We start from the raw sequence: 17,237 nt of genomic DNA on the forward strand, positions 1-17,237 counted from the left end.
GCTTTCTTTGTGGACCAAGCCAACTCCTAGGGCTATGACAGTGATTAAGAATGTTGCCTCACGAGTGGTACTGGTCCTACTTTCTGCTGACCCAAGGTGCATAGACGTTACCAGACAACCTAGGTGTGCAGGTAGGAGCCCTGTGCTGCTTTGGGTCCCTGGACCCCAGGAGTCTGTTGCCAGTCCCAGTGGGAGGGGGCAGAAACTGACAGCCAGGGTTCGAACCTTTGACTGTGTTTGTCCGTTTTTAGCTGCTGCTTTGGAGGGATCTTTGCTTTCCTCTGTCTCTATTTTGTAACAATTCCTTCTGGTTTTGGTTGTGATCAGTTCATGAACAGTGTGGAGTTGGGAAGAGGCCCTTCACCACAGACCCGCTGAAAAGTCACACGTTGAAGGCAGCACCCGCTCTCTTAGCTGTGAGGTGCTCCTGGTGTGGGGCGTGCTTTGAGGAACACTAGTAGGGAGGAATGAGACTGGGACAGCAGGGTCAAGAGTTCAAAGCCAGCCTTAGCAAAATAGTGAATTAGTGAATTTGAGGCTAGCCTGAGCTACATAGGAGAATGTCTCAAAACAAACAAGAAAAAAAAACAGGATGGAAGGAAGAAAGGAAAGCAGGGAGAAAAGAAAGAAGGGCAAGGCCAACAAATCTCTGTTTTCAAAGACCAGCCAGTGTGCGTTGTAACAGTGTTTCAAAGACTCTTGGAACAAGTTTGGTTCCATCTTAGTTCTCAAAGACCCCAGTCTCCAAGATACATGTTTTCCCAAGCAAGTCTGTTAGCCTCTCTCCTGCCTGACGGTGAGCCCAGGCATCCTTCAACTACACAACCTGGCTCCTCTCCTCTGCCCATACCCTAGCAAAGAAGCCAACAGCCTGTTTGTGGGTTGGGGAGACAGTGACCTAATGACACAGAGTTCGACATTTGGTAAGGAAACAAGCAGGCAATGGATAAAAGCAGGAGTCCAGCGCGAGGTCAGAATTACTTCTTAAAGACGGACTCCCTGGCGTGCAGTCCACCAGGACTGCTGCAGGACCATTGCTTTACTGAACAACACAGCAGGAGCCTCTTTCACCCTGGGAAGAGCCAAAAGCAGCTTTGGGGGGCCATTTGAGATTGCTGAATGAGCTAATACAGAACGCATTGTCTGCTGAGCCGGCAGAGGTTTCCAGCAAAAATTTTTATCATTCCGTGGACTGATTGTACTTGCCTGGAATAAGGAAGAAAATGTTTGAGGCCTCTCAAGGGCATTTGATGAATCCAACTCTAATTTAAAGGGACTAATAGATTATTGATTTAAGCAGGGTGACCGTGAGCAGATCAATGGCTAAGCCATCTGTAACCACCTTAAATACCAAAGGTGTCCAGTGAAAGGGGATCCACCTTAAATACCAAAAACTGTCCCTGGAAGGAGAGCTACCTCCTTCTCCACCCCGCCCCATTCCCACCTCTTTGTGAGAGGGAGGGAGGCAGGAAGAGGAACTCTAATAAACTGCGCCAGAGTGTGTTTATGCTACATTGCTAAAGACCAAGTGATTCCAATGAACAAAGCCCCCGAGGCTTTTATCTTGGTGCCACATCCTGGTTTCCATTCTAGAACATGCCTTGGAATGTTTGCCTTCCGCCAACTCTGTTGCTACTGAAATATGAAATTTTCATTTTATTCCCTTTGGTTTTGTGGCACTTTATGCACTGTAGGTAACATAGAGGAAATATAAGACCACACACTACAGAAAAAAAATACAGTTGTTTTTTTTCCCAGTACTGGGGATTCAACCCATGGTCTCATGTATGCTAGGCAAATGCCCTCCCTCTTTAAAATGTTTGGGGATTTTGGACATCTACAGGCCTGGCCGTGGGCTTTACTATGTCTCATGCTTCTTGCGATAGCTCATTCCCCATTTTGCTTCCTCCCTGGGAAGATAAGACGCTGCGTTCCTTCAGTGCAGGTATTTGGAGTGACATATTTATGGAAATTGCCACCCACTTTCGAAACTCAGGGCATGGCTGTGACAGCTGAGTCCGGCCCTGACAGGACTCTATTTACTCCAATCGTAGAGCTGCCAGAGCAGGTGCTCCACAGAAGTTCATGCCTCGCTCACGTGAGGAGGAGAATGTGAGCTAACCGTGGCACTGGAGAGCTATTGGTTCTTGTGGGGAAACCAGAAAGATGCCCACCAGCCCAACCTGAAGATGGGTATCAGAGGACAGACTTCCCAGAAGTCAGTTTACCAGCCTGAATTAAACCCTAACAAAATCACGTTGAGACACAATCTCTACTCAGTTTCATGATGACAATTCTGAGCATTGATCCCAAAGAAACAGATGGAAACACACTGAGATCGGCGTGAAGATGGCCAGTGCAGGAAAAGTACTAAGAAGGAGCTCCAGTCATGACGCCATAAAGCAAACCGTGCTCTGGTCTCAGTAGAATTCTACTTCAGTAAGCAAGCAAAGGCATCTGTGGGCATGAAAAGCAGTCTGGCCAGGATGTCCCAGAAACACAAGAGGGTGTCTAAATGAAGAGACTGTGAGAGATCCATGTGCGCACTCACGCCTGAACTTTGTTACAACTTTGCCAAGATAGATGTATTCATTCCAATAAGTACTGTTTTCTTGTAGATGCCATGATTTTTTACCAGCCTTCAGAAGTGTGAGGGTGCCTTCCCTTTAGGGCTTGAGTGTGGTAAGTCTTAGAGACTCCTCAAGCCAGCCCCTCCCTGTCTGCTGAGCCCCTGGCACCATTCACTGCCTTTTCCTGAGCCAGGGCTGCCGTGTGCCAGAGAAGAACAAGACTGATGTCTTTGTCACTGTCCTCGGACCTAACCTGTAAAGACCAGAGTGGATTTATCTGCTAGGGCCCTAATGATTTCATTCCAAGAGTCTCGTGAATTATGAAAATACTATAATTCTAGTTGATTCCGTTCCAAAGGGCTAATTAGTTTTTTAAGGAAGAAATGAGCGTAAGAGTGCTTTTTGATTTCAGATTTTATCATTTTACTGCTTCAAAGAGCACTTACTGTTTGAAAAGAGAAAAAAAGGGGGAAAGTTCATGAATTAGTTCAACCAGTGTTCATTGATCATCTGCTCTGTAGGAAGAACCCGAGTCTTGGCTCACATCTCTGAACTCTGCTGAAGGGATCTCTGACCTCACAAAGACTGTGTGTGTGGTGGTGTGTGTGAGGGGGATTATAAAATATGAAGTTGTACATTCTAAATTTTGAAAACAGTTAAAAATTTATAGAAAATAAGAGAAAATAACATGACACCATGACCAGGGATAAGGAGGGGCCATTTTGTTTTCTTTCTGTCGTTTGGATTTGTGCTGGGGATTGATCCCGGGGTGTCACACGTGCCAAGCAAGGTCTACCGCTGAGCGGCCCTCCCTTCCACAGCAAGGACTCTTCAGAGAAGCCAACTCTGAGAGAGTAGCACTTCCTCTGAGATCTAAGAGATAAATACTAGTCAAGCCTGGATGGTCTTGGGGTTTGTAGGCAGGGAAAATGGTCAGTACGGGTATTTGCTCACCTGTCTGGGACAGGGTCTGGCTATGCTCCAAACCTAGCCTAGAGCTCCTGCCATCGGGCCTCTGCCTTCCCTGCGTGGCTGGAGCTATAGGCCCAGCTACAGAGCCAGTGTCTCGCATTGCTCTTTGGGTTTGCCTTGTTTAAAAGACGAACTGAAAGCAATTTTTTAGAACTCAACCAATGAGGGTGTCATGCAAGATGAGCGTCACTGAGGGAGGACAGGTCTTGAAAAGCCCCCTTAAGAGCATGGTAAGGACTCTGACCTCAGTCGTGACTGTCGGAGGCCCCCGTAGGCAGGTGACAGGTTAATTTTAACCTTTGAATAATTATCTTGCCTGCACCGATGCAAGGATGGAGAGTGCAGACTCAGGGAGCTGGGGAAGATGCTGCTGTAGCTGAGAACATTGGGCCCAGTGTGGGAATTTCCAACTGAGACAGCGTGGAGTTAGCAGCAGGCGCAGCCAGTGAAGGAACTTGGGTGCTGTGAGTATGGTTACAGAAGAAACTAGCCAGCAAAGTGCCTCACTAGCGTGATTACGAACGGTGTAACAACTAGAATCTTGATAATCTTTGGAAATACTCTGTGCCTTGTAAAGTGATTTGGAGGCTGGAAGCTTCTGGAAGACCATTTGACTCCTTTCAATTGTCCTCTTCATATTTATGGGCTCTGTGTGCCTGCAGGAAGCAAAGGGCCAGTTCCTGCTCTGACTTTGGTGGGAGAACATTCTGGCCCAAGCTTCACAAATTCCCGTCTCAGTGGAGTTTGAGCTGTTGGATAATGAAAATAGGGATTGTGAGGTTTCTAGTCTGGAATAAAAAGCTAGGCATGGTGGCATACGTCTTTGCCATAACATCAGGGAAACAGAGGCAGAAGAACTGGGAGGTTGAGGTTGGTCTGGCCTATTCCTAAAATAAATAAATACATACATCCATGTCCAGAATACAGAAGTACACAAGTTAGAAGTTAGTTAAGTGTGACTTCCTCCATCTCCAGCACAAACACCAACCTACAGCTTTATCGAAATGTACCTTTTGCTTGTTCCAAGTTGGCAGCTGCACTTTCTAAACTCAGGGTTGTTGGTGCTGCAGGGTCAGGGCCAGCTCAAAGCAGTGCAGGGCTTCCCAAAGCCATGATTTTTACCCATTATGGCTCCACGGCAAAAGCCCGGCCACATATACCCGGAGCTCTGGGCTTTGACTTCAACACTCTTTATTTTGTTGTAATGAACAAACAAACAAACAAATCATTTTTGATTGCCTGAGCAATAGCATCAGACAATACACCCACGACTAGATAAAAGAAAGCCAGGGGAAACAGGAGAGAGCTCCAGGGCTTGTCCAAAGGGCTGACTTTGGACTTTGGTTCCACCCTCTCCCTGCTGGTCTTGGACAAGGCTCTCTGCCTGAAGGACCTGTGTTGAATTTCTGTTTCTCCTGGGTCACTTGGGATCCCTCGCCCTCATGGTGCCTGTGAACTTCAAATTAGACACATGTGAGGTTGCTTTTGCAGGGGTCCTTCAGCATCAGCCCTCGGGGGCCGTAACTAGGACAACGGCTTCTGTGGGCTTAATCCTGCTAGGGTTATGGCGTAAGCTTGGAGCCGAGATGTTGGAAGTGATTGGGGAAAGCCAAAAGGAACTGAAATGTGTTTTCTCTTTTTTCCCCCTCCCTCCCTTCTCTACCTCAGCAATTGAGACACAGAGTACCAGCTCTGAGGAGCTCGTCCCGAGCCCACCATCTCCACTTCCTCCTCCTCGGGTCTACAAGCCCTGCTTCGTCTGCCAGGACAAGTCATCGGGGTACCACTATGGCGTCAGTGCCTGTGAGGGCTGCAAGGTGAGTACCCCAGTGCCTCAGCTCCTCCTTTTCCCCTGGCACCAGTATGGCGTCGATGCCTTGAGGGGTACAAGGTGAGTACCCCAGTGCCTCAGTTCCTCATTTTCACCTAGCTCTCATGATGTGACCCCCCATTCCAGAAACAAGTTAGCTTGACAGCTGAGCATCACCTCCAGCCGGGGCTGTAGCTCGGCTGCATCTCATGGTTTCTGTCACCTGCTTTCATTTCTTTAGTTTAAAGTTCAGAAATGTCTGTAAATGAGTGACTGAGCCCAAACAGTCCTGGGCCTTTAAAATGTGCCACCAGTGCCCCCTGCCTCGGCTCTGCCAAGTTCTTTCTTGCTAAGAACCTTTTGAAGAAGTCCTAAGCAGCATGTCTCTGTTTCTCTTGGGACATGCCATCTGGTGTCTTTGTACTTCTATTTTATTTTTAAATATATGACTGACAGTCCACCGAAACAACTTGCAGGAGAGCCAAGGTTGAAATTGGGATTTATCTCCTGGCTGCCTCCCTCAGCCCCGTGGCCTTTGAATTACGCTTTGATTCTCAGCTTGTACAGACTCGCTACTGTCGGTGCACCGTAAATTCAGCAAAGCTGGATTAAAGCTCCTGCCCACAGAACCCTGGAGGCTGAACATGTGTCAGACAGGAGATGGCTGCTTTGAATCAGGCTAGATAACGATTAGCAAGCCCAAGAGGCATAGCTGAGAAAAAAAAAGGTCCTTCTGATCTTAAGGAAGAAACCAAAAGAGACTCAGAGGCAGACACGACGTATCCACAGAACTGTGTTGTCTTGAGCCAGCCCTTCCCTAGGAGCTCTGCTGTCTAGTTCTATCTGGCTGTTCAGGTGTGGTGTTCTATATCAAGACTGCACGATTCGCCTAGATTGTTAAGGCGCTAGGATAACTTTACAGGCTCTGTGGCATGAGCTTATCCAACATGAGCAGTTTCTGCACTTCGTGATCAGACACTGTTGGGTAGTGCGTCAGTGATGGCTTGATGTCTTCATGGCACAGCCCTTCCTTTTCCATGGCTCCCAGTTCTGTGAAAGAAGCACACAAGGTGTCCAAAGCAACATGCCGAAGAGCCAAATCAGTCAGGACTCAGTCTAGCGTCGACAGGTCAGAACACCCTTTATGGGAGCAGCTCTGAGAAGCCGTCTCGAGAAGTGGCTATGGGGTGGAAGCCCCTGGCTTGTAGTCTGTTTGCTTTCCGTATGAGCAGTACGGGCCATGCTCTCCTCCTCAGTCCTCCCAGAATGGGTGCTTAATGACATAGAATGAACAAACATGTAAATATCACTCAGTCCTGCAAAGCGAGGACAAGTGTTTCCTCCTTTTACCAATCATTTTAAGAAACATGATATTTTACCATGTAAGACCAGTTTTGGAAAATGCACATTAAGAGTCCTGCTCTCCCTGGGAATGTGAGAGGTGCTTTCAAGTGACTCTCTTCCCTTCTGTCATTGCCAAGGTGGCAGCTGGCACTGGCTAAAACACTTATACTCACACACCTGCTTCCTAGTGCTCACCCGTAGCTGAATCCATGTAAACACCCCTAACATTTGAGGGCTTCTGTGGAAAGCTGGGGCAGTCTGTTCACTTGTTGCATAATAAGAAAACAGCTCAGTTTGTGATGTTCATTTGAAAGGTAAGTGAAGAGATACTTTTGGTTTATTTACTACGTAGTTATTAGACAGGGTTGTCGCAAGGAGCTGCTTGTTCGTTCCCGGCCACTTAACCCCGAAATAATCACACAGAAACTATATTATTTAAAGCACTGCTTGGCCAATTGCTTAAGCATATTGCTAGCTAGTTCTTACATCTAGAATTAACCCATCTACACTATTTTATACTTTACCACGAGACTCGTGGCCTACCAGCAAGATTCTGGTGTCTGTCTCCAACAGGGCTACATGACTTCTCTCTGACTCTGCCTTCTTTCTCCCAGCATTCAGTTTAGTATTCCCCACCTAGCTCTGTTCCCCTATAGCTCTGCTATAGGCCTAAAACAGTTCCTTTATTAACCGATAATATTCACAGCATACAGAGGGGAATCCCTCATCACCTCCCCTTTTCTGTTTAAATATAAAAGGAAGTTTTTAACTTTAACATAGTAAAATTACACATAAAAAGGTATCAAGCATGAATTACATTTACAATATTTATATCTACTTTATCTTTTATAGTAACTAAGAAAAATTATAATAACTATCTATTCTTCATCTCAACTATCTATTCTTCATCTCCATCAAAGACTCCAGAAGGATATAATGTTACCTAAATAAACAATAAGTTTATTGTAAGCAACTTCCAAAATTTTAGAATTGACAGAGACATCTCACTGCCTGGACAGTCACCCAAAGTTCTTCTGTACCATTGGGGCATCCAATCTTCAGCCTAAGGCCCATAGTTTCCAGCAGATTTTTCCATAAAACAGGAAATTTCAAAGAAAGTTCTGCTTATATTGGCAGTATGTCAGTCACTTTCTTTTGCATCTTTCATGAAGCAGGAACCCCAAAGGATCATCTCATCTATAGGCAAGTTCAGCAGTCATTTTTCTGTGGGTCCTGCATGTCTAGTTCATCAAGCAGTCCAGGCAAGAGCAGTTTCTTGCCCAAATGGCTAACCAACTCCATAAGGAGCCTCTTCGATGCCCATCTTTCTCTTGAAGTAATTGTTGCTGCCAGGAGCAGATGTGTCTCTGTCATGAAAAGTCTTAACTTCTTAAAACATTTTAAATACCATATTATGTGGTCTTTGAAAGGTTTGAAGAATGTCTATCTATCTGAAATACATCTCCGTACATGTAGAAAATCTAATTAACATGACTACAAGCTTGACCATTATACATAATTATCTATTAACCTGTATTTCTTAATTATACATTACATTTTTTAAATGAGCTGCATAAGCACAATACCTTAATCAAGAGCAGAAATATGCATATAGCAAAATTGACCTTAAGTTTGTATCAATAAACCAAGATCCATACCAATGCAAATCTCTATATCATATCCCCCTTTAAATGTAAAAGAACATTTATAAACAATATTTGGGAATATGGGGATAGTTATTCTCCAATCTGTTTCTTGCTGTTTATTGGGTGAAGTAATTTTTTGAAGGGTATTCAAGGCAACCTTTCAGGGGATCTTGGTCCATTAAACCATATTAATCTGGAAGCAATCTACAGGTTCTCATCCTCTGTAGAAACAAGAAAAACGTCTTTTCCAAAGGAACATATCCTTAGACTCAAATTTTGAATTCAAGATACATTTGAAATATATATGTTGGCTTAGCTTAGCAGTCCCTAGAATCAAATGTCTCTCTGTAGTAAAAAAAAAAAATTCAAAGATAACACAATCATATACATAATCTAGATTCTCTGTGAATTTTCCATCTTTATGTGGCTTGTTTTTACTCTATTGCTTTTTCTATAAGTTTAATATTTATTTTATTCTCTTCACTCCATTAATCTATGACTGTCTGTACTCTGTCTCTTTAAAGACTTTGTTTTACTTTTTAAAAAATATTTACTTCTTTTTATAACTCCTTGTACTCCTTTTCTTTTCTCTCCCAAGCCTACATACCTTTATCCAACACTGTGACCCATTTAGAGGCCTTTTATGTCTGAATCTCTCCTATTGTGTATCTGCAATTCTTTACTGTCTTGACAAACTTTTAAAATGATAAGCAGCTTGGTTACAGCAGCTCTGGATGCTGGCTCCACTTCTCCCCACTTTCAAAATGGTGGAGGTACCATTACTGCCAGCTCTGGGACCACTAGGTAGGAGCCGTGCACCCCTAGCAGTCCTGATCCCGCAGCCTGCCTAAGTGGTGGGCACTGAGCTGCGGGCATGGTCTCAGCTACTTTCCCAAGTGGACATACAAGCACCAGGGCCCACAAATCCCATTCAAGTGCTCCCTAGCCAGATTTCCAGAAAGAGTCAGAGTTTGTGCCAGCAGCACAGCCCAGAAAGCCGGCATTTCAAAACCGCGGCTTTGTTTTCTGCTACCGCTGAATCAGGAAAACCTCTTTTAAAGAAGCCGTGGCATGTCACCAGCAAATAGCAAGAAGCTGTGTTGCACTCTGTATTTTTGTGTTTAAAATTCCTTTTTAAGCTTGTTCAGGTTTTATGTGGATTTTAGTACACTATGTTGATGTATCAGTTTGTTGCAAGGAGTCGCTTGTTCACTTCCAGCCACTTAACCCTGAAATGATAAAAAAAAAAAAAACGATATTATTAAAAACACTGCTTGGCCTTTGCTTAAGTATATTGCTAGCTAGCTCTTACATCTAGAATTAACCTATCTCCATTATTTTATATTTTACCATGAGGTTCATGGCCTACCAGCAAGGTTCTGGTGTCTGTCTTCAGCAGGGCTATATGGCTTCTCTCTGACTCTGCCTCCTTTCTCCCAGCATTCAGTTTAGTTTTCCCCACATAGCTCTGTTCCCCTATAGGTCTGCTATAGACCCAAAGTAGTTTCTTTATTAACCAATGATATTCATAGCATACAGAGGGGAATCCCACATCACAGGGGGTCACTATGTAGCCCAGGATAGCCTGGAACTCACAGTCATCCAGCTGCCTCAATCTCCTGAGTGCCAGGATTACAGACATTAGCTACCCCATCATCAAAAAGCATGCCTCTTCCTTTCTAAACAATTTTCAGTTATCTCAAACCCCGAAATCTAAAGAAGGCGTGGCAGCTTCCTGCTTGCACTAAGGCCAGGAAGGACAGCACCAGGCTTGTCCTTCCTCCCTCAGGCAGATACCCGACTTGTAGGGTAAGCAATTTGAGGCACAAACTGTTCTCATCAGCCCCTGCTCAGTTAATTCTCTGACCTCCTGTTCTACTATGGAATTCTGACTCTCTTTAGGAAAAATCCCAACAAAAATAAATCCTTGCCAGCGCAAACAGCTGATAAACTCGGTTAAGGGAACCCGAGTCTCAGGATGGGAAAGCCTTTCACTAGAACCATGATCTAGACCAGGTCATGGAGTTCCCGGCATGAGTGAAATTGGAACACTGGGTGCTGGGGTGACTGGACACTGACTTTCCCTGGTGGTAGGGGAAAACTTTCTCTGCATTTGAGCTGGCTGAGAAAATAGTGCAGAAATTGAGAGAAACGAAAACAATGAGAAGGTAAAACATTAATGTACCCTGAAAAAAAAATAACAAAATGTTTAAGTACAAAAATACACTCTTACTGGTTATTTAACACACCAATATAGTCGGTGTCTGAAAACTAGAAAGCAGCATGGTTCTTCTCCAGGGAGAAATCTGTTAAAAGTCAGTGTTTATGTGAATTTATAGATTTTGATTTTACAGAAATAAGCTGTTACATTGTATAACCAATTTAAAATGACTTCATATTTAATTTTTTTGTAGTCAAAATTTACTCAATTACATAGCTTCTTGGCTGATACAATTAACACAATTTCTGCTGGTTATAGTATAAATTATCTAATTAACCCCTATTATCTAAGAAGGCACTTCTGATTTGCATCTTCTATAAGTAATACTTCTATAAATAATAGTCTTTGGTATACCCGTGGATAACTTAGTAACAAAAGACAGTATGTCATTGGCTTTATACACTTAGAAGGGTGTGTGAGCATGGGTGTGTGTGGGTGGTGGTGGGGTTACTGGGGATTGAACCTAAGGCTTTGTGCATAATAGGCAAGCACTCTATCAGCTGACAAAATGCCCCTCCACCCTTCCTTTCACTCCTAAGGCTTTGGATACAGGTAGATAATATCAGCTTATGCTATTAAGTCGACAAGTTGGTCATGTTAGGCCCTCTCCCTATTGACACTAAGGTGATGGACTCAGTACAGCGTCTCCTTTGAAGTCCCTCTGTTCAATTAGAGGTTTACAGGAAGATATATATATATCACTTTGACTACCAGCAAAGGCACTATTGACCCCTGGTTGGTCTAGTTCTTCCCTGGTGAAGAAGGGTCACTATTCCAAATGGATAGTCTCTCCTTGGAAGTAGGATTTCTAAATAAAATCGAGAACATTCTCTCAAGAACTAACAGAGGGTCAGGATGCAGCTCAGCTAGCACAGTTCAATCTTAACAGGTGTGAAGCCTTAGAGTCCATCTCTAGCACCGTTTAAACTTGGCTCCGTGGAATCTGCCTGTTCACTCAGGAGGTGGAAGCGGGAGAACAAAAGTCATCCCGGGCTACATGGAGATATTTGAGACCCTGCTTCAAAATAAATAAAGTAATGCCAGGAGTGGCTTCTGCCATGTCTTGACCACAATGATCTTACCATTATTGGTTAAAAAACAGAAAGCAACTAAAACCCTCCATCTTCCAAGGGACCAGGTGGCAGTGGCCGTCACCACAGCAGACATGATGATGATCAGAACTTAATGAATGGGTGTGTTTCACCTCTGGGACAGGCAGTGACTGCCATGTTGACACAACATCACCATGGCAACAAAGCCACTGGACACACCCTTGGGATGTCCCTTTAGGGGACTTCCAGTAGAGTGACATGTTTTCCAGGGCACAGAGAGAACAAGATGTGAAAGTGTGGTGAGGCAAAGGTTTGGCAATATAAAATCATAAAAGAATATTATAAACGAAATGATAACCCAGAGGTACTGAGGACTTCCAGGACTCACTCAGCACATGGGAAGCTGAAGCAGGAGGGTCCTGAGTTTGAGACCAGCTACAGGCACTTAGTAGTACCTAGTAATTAGTCACATCTCATATATATATATTAGATATATATGATTTATGTAAAATTTGGCCTGAGTCATGTATTATACTATTGTGTGTTCGTTTTGCTCTTTTGGCTTTATAGGGGGCCCACCACCCAGCTCCCAAGTAAATCACACATGGAGGCTTAGTCTTAGTTCACAATGCCCGGACTTAGCTTGGTTTGTTTCTTACCAGCTTTTCTTAACCTAAATTATCCTGACTATTTTTTGCCTCTGGGCTTTTACCTTTCTTACTTCTGTATATCTTATTGTCCTTCTTATTCCATGATTGGCTGGGTGACTGGGTGACTGATGTCCTCCTGTCCTTGTTCTCTTACTCTTTGTCCATGCTCCCCAGATTTTTCCTTCTGTTTATCCTCTCTCCCTACCAGCCCCACATGTCATTGCTCCTGCCTTGCTATTGGTCGTTCATCAGGTGTTTTAGACAGGCACAGTAACACAGCTTCGTAGAGTTAAACAAAGGCACCGTAAACAAAATTCACATCCCTGAAAATAATATTCCCCAACATTATTCTTCTATCCTGCTATGATTAACTGTCTGAGAATATAATCTACAGGGCAAATTCCAGGAACCAAATCCCACTAGGCTACTTCCGGCTTGATGGCCACAAACCAACATGTGCATGACATGGCCCGCCGTTTCCACACTGGGAAAAAAATGGAATGGGGTAATTGCTTTTCTAGTCACTGTGATTGAAAACCTGACCAAAAAGGGACTTTAGCAGCAGAGAGGTTTCTCTGCCTACCATTTGATGGCACAGTACATCTCTGTCTGTTCCCATCTCAGTTGATCAGGAAGCAGAGAAAGGGGTATGCTGGCCCTCAGCTAGCTTCTATCTTCCTCTTTAGGACTGAGTCTGGATCCGCAACCCATGGAGCCACACTTTCCAAGGGCTCCCCCTTGGCTAACCCTCTCTGGAGTCAGCATTAGGAATGTACCCAAAAGGTGTGCTTATCAATGCCCCGGGTGCTTGTTTTTGGTTTGTCAAGACAGGGTTTATCTGTGTATCTCTGGCTGTCCTGGAACTTCCTTTATAGACCAGGCTGGCCTTGAACTCACAGAGATCCACCTGCTTCTACCTCCCTGAGTGCTGGGATTAAAGGCATGCGCCCCCACTGCTCGGCTAGTGTTTCTTAATCCAAACACAACTAACAATGAAAATTTTCCATCATATAGAGACATGTAATCTTTACCACAGTGTTACTGGGAACATGAAATCATTTCCCATGCACAGAGCATGTGGGGTACCACACAGAATCTTCTAAGGACCATACACACTTAATTCCTGTGGACTCAGAAGGTGGAACAGTACCTGATACCTTCTACCGTACACACTTAATCCCATGTAGGTAGCAGATTGAGTAATATCTGTTATATACTAAACACCATTGTGCACTTAATCCCTAGGTACACACCATGTATTATGGAATAGTCCCCGACACCAATGACACATCATACATACTTCAAATGTACTCAGCGTGTTCTAGGACCTAGCACATTTAGTTCCTACTCATCTTCTCATTAACTTGAGCAGAGCTACGACACACAGGGAGGTGACTTCAGCTCCAGTGTTAGCCCTCCACTGATAATGCTCTTACAGCATTTCCTCGTTCCTTTGTACAAAAATAAACACGGCCTATTTCCTTCAAGACTCAGACAACCACCCAATCCAAATCCACCTGGGTTGCTGAAGACCCCGCGTGGTAAGCTGCTCCTATGGAGAGCCCTATGGTAGGTATTTTTGGTTTTGGAGATGTAAGGTCCTCTGTCAGGATGACTCAATCCCACTCCTCCAGCCAGCCACGGTAAAACGTGTCATAGAACAGGGATGGCGCTGCACCAACTGCTTCACATATAAAGATCAAACAGCGGCCCAGATGTCCTGCGCTGTTCTTCCTTGATCCCTGCCACAGCGCCTGGTGGCACGTCCCTTCTCAGAGCCTAGATCTCCAAAGCTCCAAAGAGAGCAGGCCGAACTGCCCTGCAACATGAACGGTTGACGTCTTCCTGTGCAGAGTTCTAGTCGCTAGCCTCACAGTACCTACGTTCTCGTCGTCATGGGAACCCACGGCTTGCTATTGGGTCGCTGCTGTATCCACGTTTCCTGCTGCCCAGCCCCAATGCTTTGTGCCTGACTGGACAGTTATCACCGGTGCAGTTCTGGGAGAGTCTTACTCTGATGGCCAGGCTAAGGCCAGTCATTCTAACGTGGGCTTTCTCACGTGACCCAGATCCTGCTGGAATTCATGTCCTTTTCCCGTTGCCATGTTGCCCTACCCATTAGGCTCAGCTCCGTTGCTCACAGCGGTGGGCGAGCGCTAACTAAAGATAAAGTCACCACAGATAGGCAAATGCTTTTCTTCATTTATTTTACTGTAGGCAGAGGTTTCTTTCTAGACCACCCATCAGCTCCGTCCCATCAGCCGCTCCCCAAAGAACCACATAGAGACTTAATATTAATTATAAATGCTTGATTGATAGCTTGGGCTTGTTTTTAGTTGACTCATATAATTTCAGTTAACCCATTTCTATTAATCCATGTGCTGCCCCGAGGCTTGTTTATCTCATGAATGTACTTCCCGTCCGTCCAGCTTGCTCTGGTCCATGTCTCATGGTTTCTCCCTGACTCCACCCTTCTTCCCAGCATCCTCTTAGTTAGGCTCTCCTGCCTAACTTTATCCTGCCTATCCTGAAGGACAGGCAGCTTCTTTATTAAATCAATCACAGTGAAACATATTCACACAGTGGAAAGGAATATTCCACATTTTACTTATGCAGTGCTAGGGAAGTTCTCTACCGCTGAACTGCTTCCCTGACTTTTTAACCTATCATGAGACTGCTTACCAGTGTGCTTTCGAACCAACCAATTGCTTAACTAAGCCTTACTCCAGTGAGTGAAGAGCTGGCAGAATTACCTTGCACAAGGGAAAAATAACTATGTTGGCATGTTTCTCCCTTCTGCTTCCTGTCTTCTCTAGCATCCTGGGCAGGCATGTCTCTCCCAGTGACGAAACTCACTATTCACACTTAACCACTCTTTTCATTTTAGGGCCTATAGCAGGTAGGAGTGACGCATAGTGACCAGTCCTGTTTGCACAAGGATAAAGTCGTGCAGGTAGCAGAAAACTGTGCATCATTTAGGCCTTTGTTCCAGGAGCCCATTTAGCTCCACAGCAGCTTTGAACACTTCACAGACAAGAATGCTGAGAGGTTAAGGATCTTGGCCAAGGGTGTACAGCTGGTCTTTGTCAGGGCTAGGAAGAAATCCTGTATCTGTTGTCACACCCCACCACTGACTTAGCTGCATCGCCCAAGGAAGTGGGCTGCAGAAGTACACCATGCTCTAGACTCCCTCTCTCTGGGCAACTAGGTAAAAAACAAACATTCCTTTACATGCTGACAAGATTTAGAAAAAATTAAATATTCAGGCAGAGTGGCACACCTAGAATCTTAGTAGTCAGAAAGCTGAGGCAGGAGGATCAGCACAAATCTGAGGCTAGCCTGGATCACACAATGTTCCAGGTCAGCCAAGGACACAGAGTAAGACCCTGTCTCAAAACAAAAATTAAAAGAAGAAGAAAAAGAAGGGGAAGGAAGAAAGAAGAAGAAGGAGGAGGAGGAGAAAGAGAAGAAGAAGGAGGAGGAGAAGGAGGAGAAGGAGAAGGAGAAGAAGAGGAAGAAGAAGAGGAAGAAGAAGAAGAAGAAGAAGAAGAAGAAGAAGAAGAAGAAGAAGAAGAAGAAGAAGAAGAAGAAGAAGAAGAAGAAAAGAAGAAGAAGAATCCCTTCAAGCCGATTCTGTCCTTTTTACATTTGCATTCCTTTATCATCTATTTATCTATCTATCGATCGATCGATATTCCGTCACTGCATTTCTCATCTGTATTGCCTCATCAGAGGGGAGCCTGACTGTTCCTGGCAGAACACTGAGTCCCAGGAGTTTCTCACTCAGGAGAGGAATGCATGCTCATCACTGGGAGCTTCTGTTAAGGATTTAAGTGTGCTTTGTGGCACTGTGCAGACATGGTCTTTTAGAACTGTGCTCTCAATTGGCACTGATAAGCACTAAATTGTTTGGAGGATATTTTTAGAGTTCATCACACTGAGAGTTACCTCAGTAACTGTGTGTGGGTTTGCCTCAGCATGAACCCCCAAGAATAATAGAATATTACTAAAGGTGGCTAAAAACCCAGGACTGGGTCTTTGTGCTACGTTAGGCCTGGAAGCCTACCTTTATAAGTTTATCTAGTTAGGTGATAAATTGAACCTAATTATATAGGGTGCTAGACACATTCAGGCAAACTTTTATACAAGTTTATACACATCCTGAGGGTCTTTAGTGGCCAAAGTCCAGCTAATTTTCTTAGGAAGTCCTTCCTTCCATGTCAGAGACCTAAACCATCACCATAAAAGCTATCTTCTCTGATGCTGTCTTTAAAACCCAACCCTTCAGAACTGGAAACTGGAATGGTGTACTTATAGACACCCTTACAGGCACTCTGGGCTCTCGGTGTGGGAAGAGAAATCGTAGCACTGAGATTCTAAAGACAAAACCAGGGATGTTGGACACTGGGAGTGACAGCCAGGTTCTGTTCTCCAGCAGCAGTGACAGCAAGGTGGCCGATCTTCCCTTCTGTGGCTGCTCAAATCTCTTTCTAATCTGAGTAATTATCTTGGGTTACTTCTGAAAGGCAGAAAAACCTGTCTTTGCTTCACCCCTCCCCTTTTTTTCTGACATTGTAGTAAACAGAAACTGGGGGGTGAGTTCTAATTCAAGCGGCAACTCTGCCTTTCTTTCCCGCGCTGGTGAAAATAGATACCTTTGGTGGTCTTAAGGGGGTATGCAGCTTTTGAATAGTTCAAAGTTGGAGAGCAGAATTTATGTTTCCTCCGCGCGTTTTTTGAAGATAGCCAGGTCACTAGCATTGCAGTTATGGTAAACAAACTAAAGATAGATCTTAGATGACTGACAAAAAAAAATATACCTGCCTTTGTCACCCAGGAGAAGAAGGATCCCCAGTGTGTGAAATTGTCCTGTTACTCTGAACCTCCCAGTGACATCTCAAAACCTGGTGCAGGAAGACCTGGATCCATTTTTTTTTAATTATCAAAGATCACTACTTGATTTTCTGATTGA

The 17,237-nt window shown here is 44.4% G+C and overlaps 1 protein-coding gene across 7 annotated transcripts in view; it reads left to right on the forward strand.

Moving 5' to 3' along the window:
• Window positions 1-17,237, forward strand: part of Rarb (retinoic acid receptor beta) — a 338,172-nt gene that overhangs the window by 218,080 nt on the left and 102,855 nt on the right. For 6 of the 7 annotated variants that reach the window (XM_085687898.2, XM_048420965.3, XM_048420963.3 and 3 more), the window contains exon 2: window positions 5,211-5,359. In XM_085687898.2, coding sequence (XP_085544024.1) covers window positions 5,211-5,359 — 149 coding nt within the window. Of the gene's footprint in view, window positions 1-4,913; window positions 5,016-5,210; window positions 5,360-17,237 lie in introns of those variants that run through there. The other variant, XM_048420964.3, reaches the window with a different exon arrangement.

This window comes from Myodes glareolus, chromosome 5 (genome assembly GCF_982192425.1).
Source record: "Myodes glareolus chromosome 5, mMyoGla1.1, whole genome shotgun sequence".
Classification (NCBI taxonomy): domain Eukaryota; kingdom Metazoa; phylum Chordata; class Mammalia; order Rodentia; family Cricetidae; genus Myodes; species Myodes glareolus.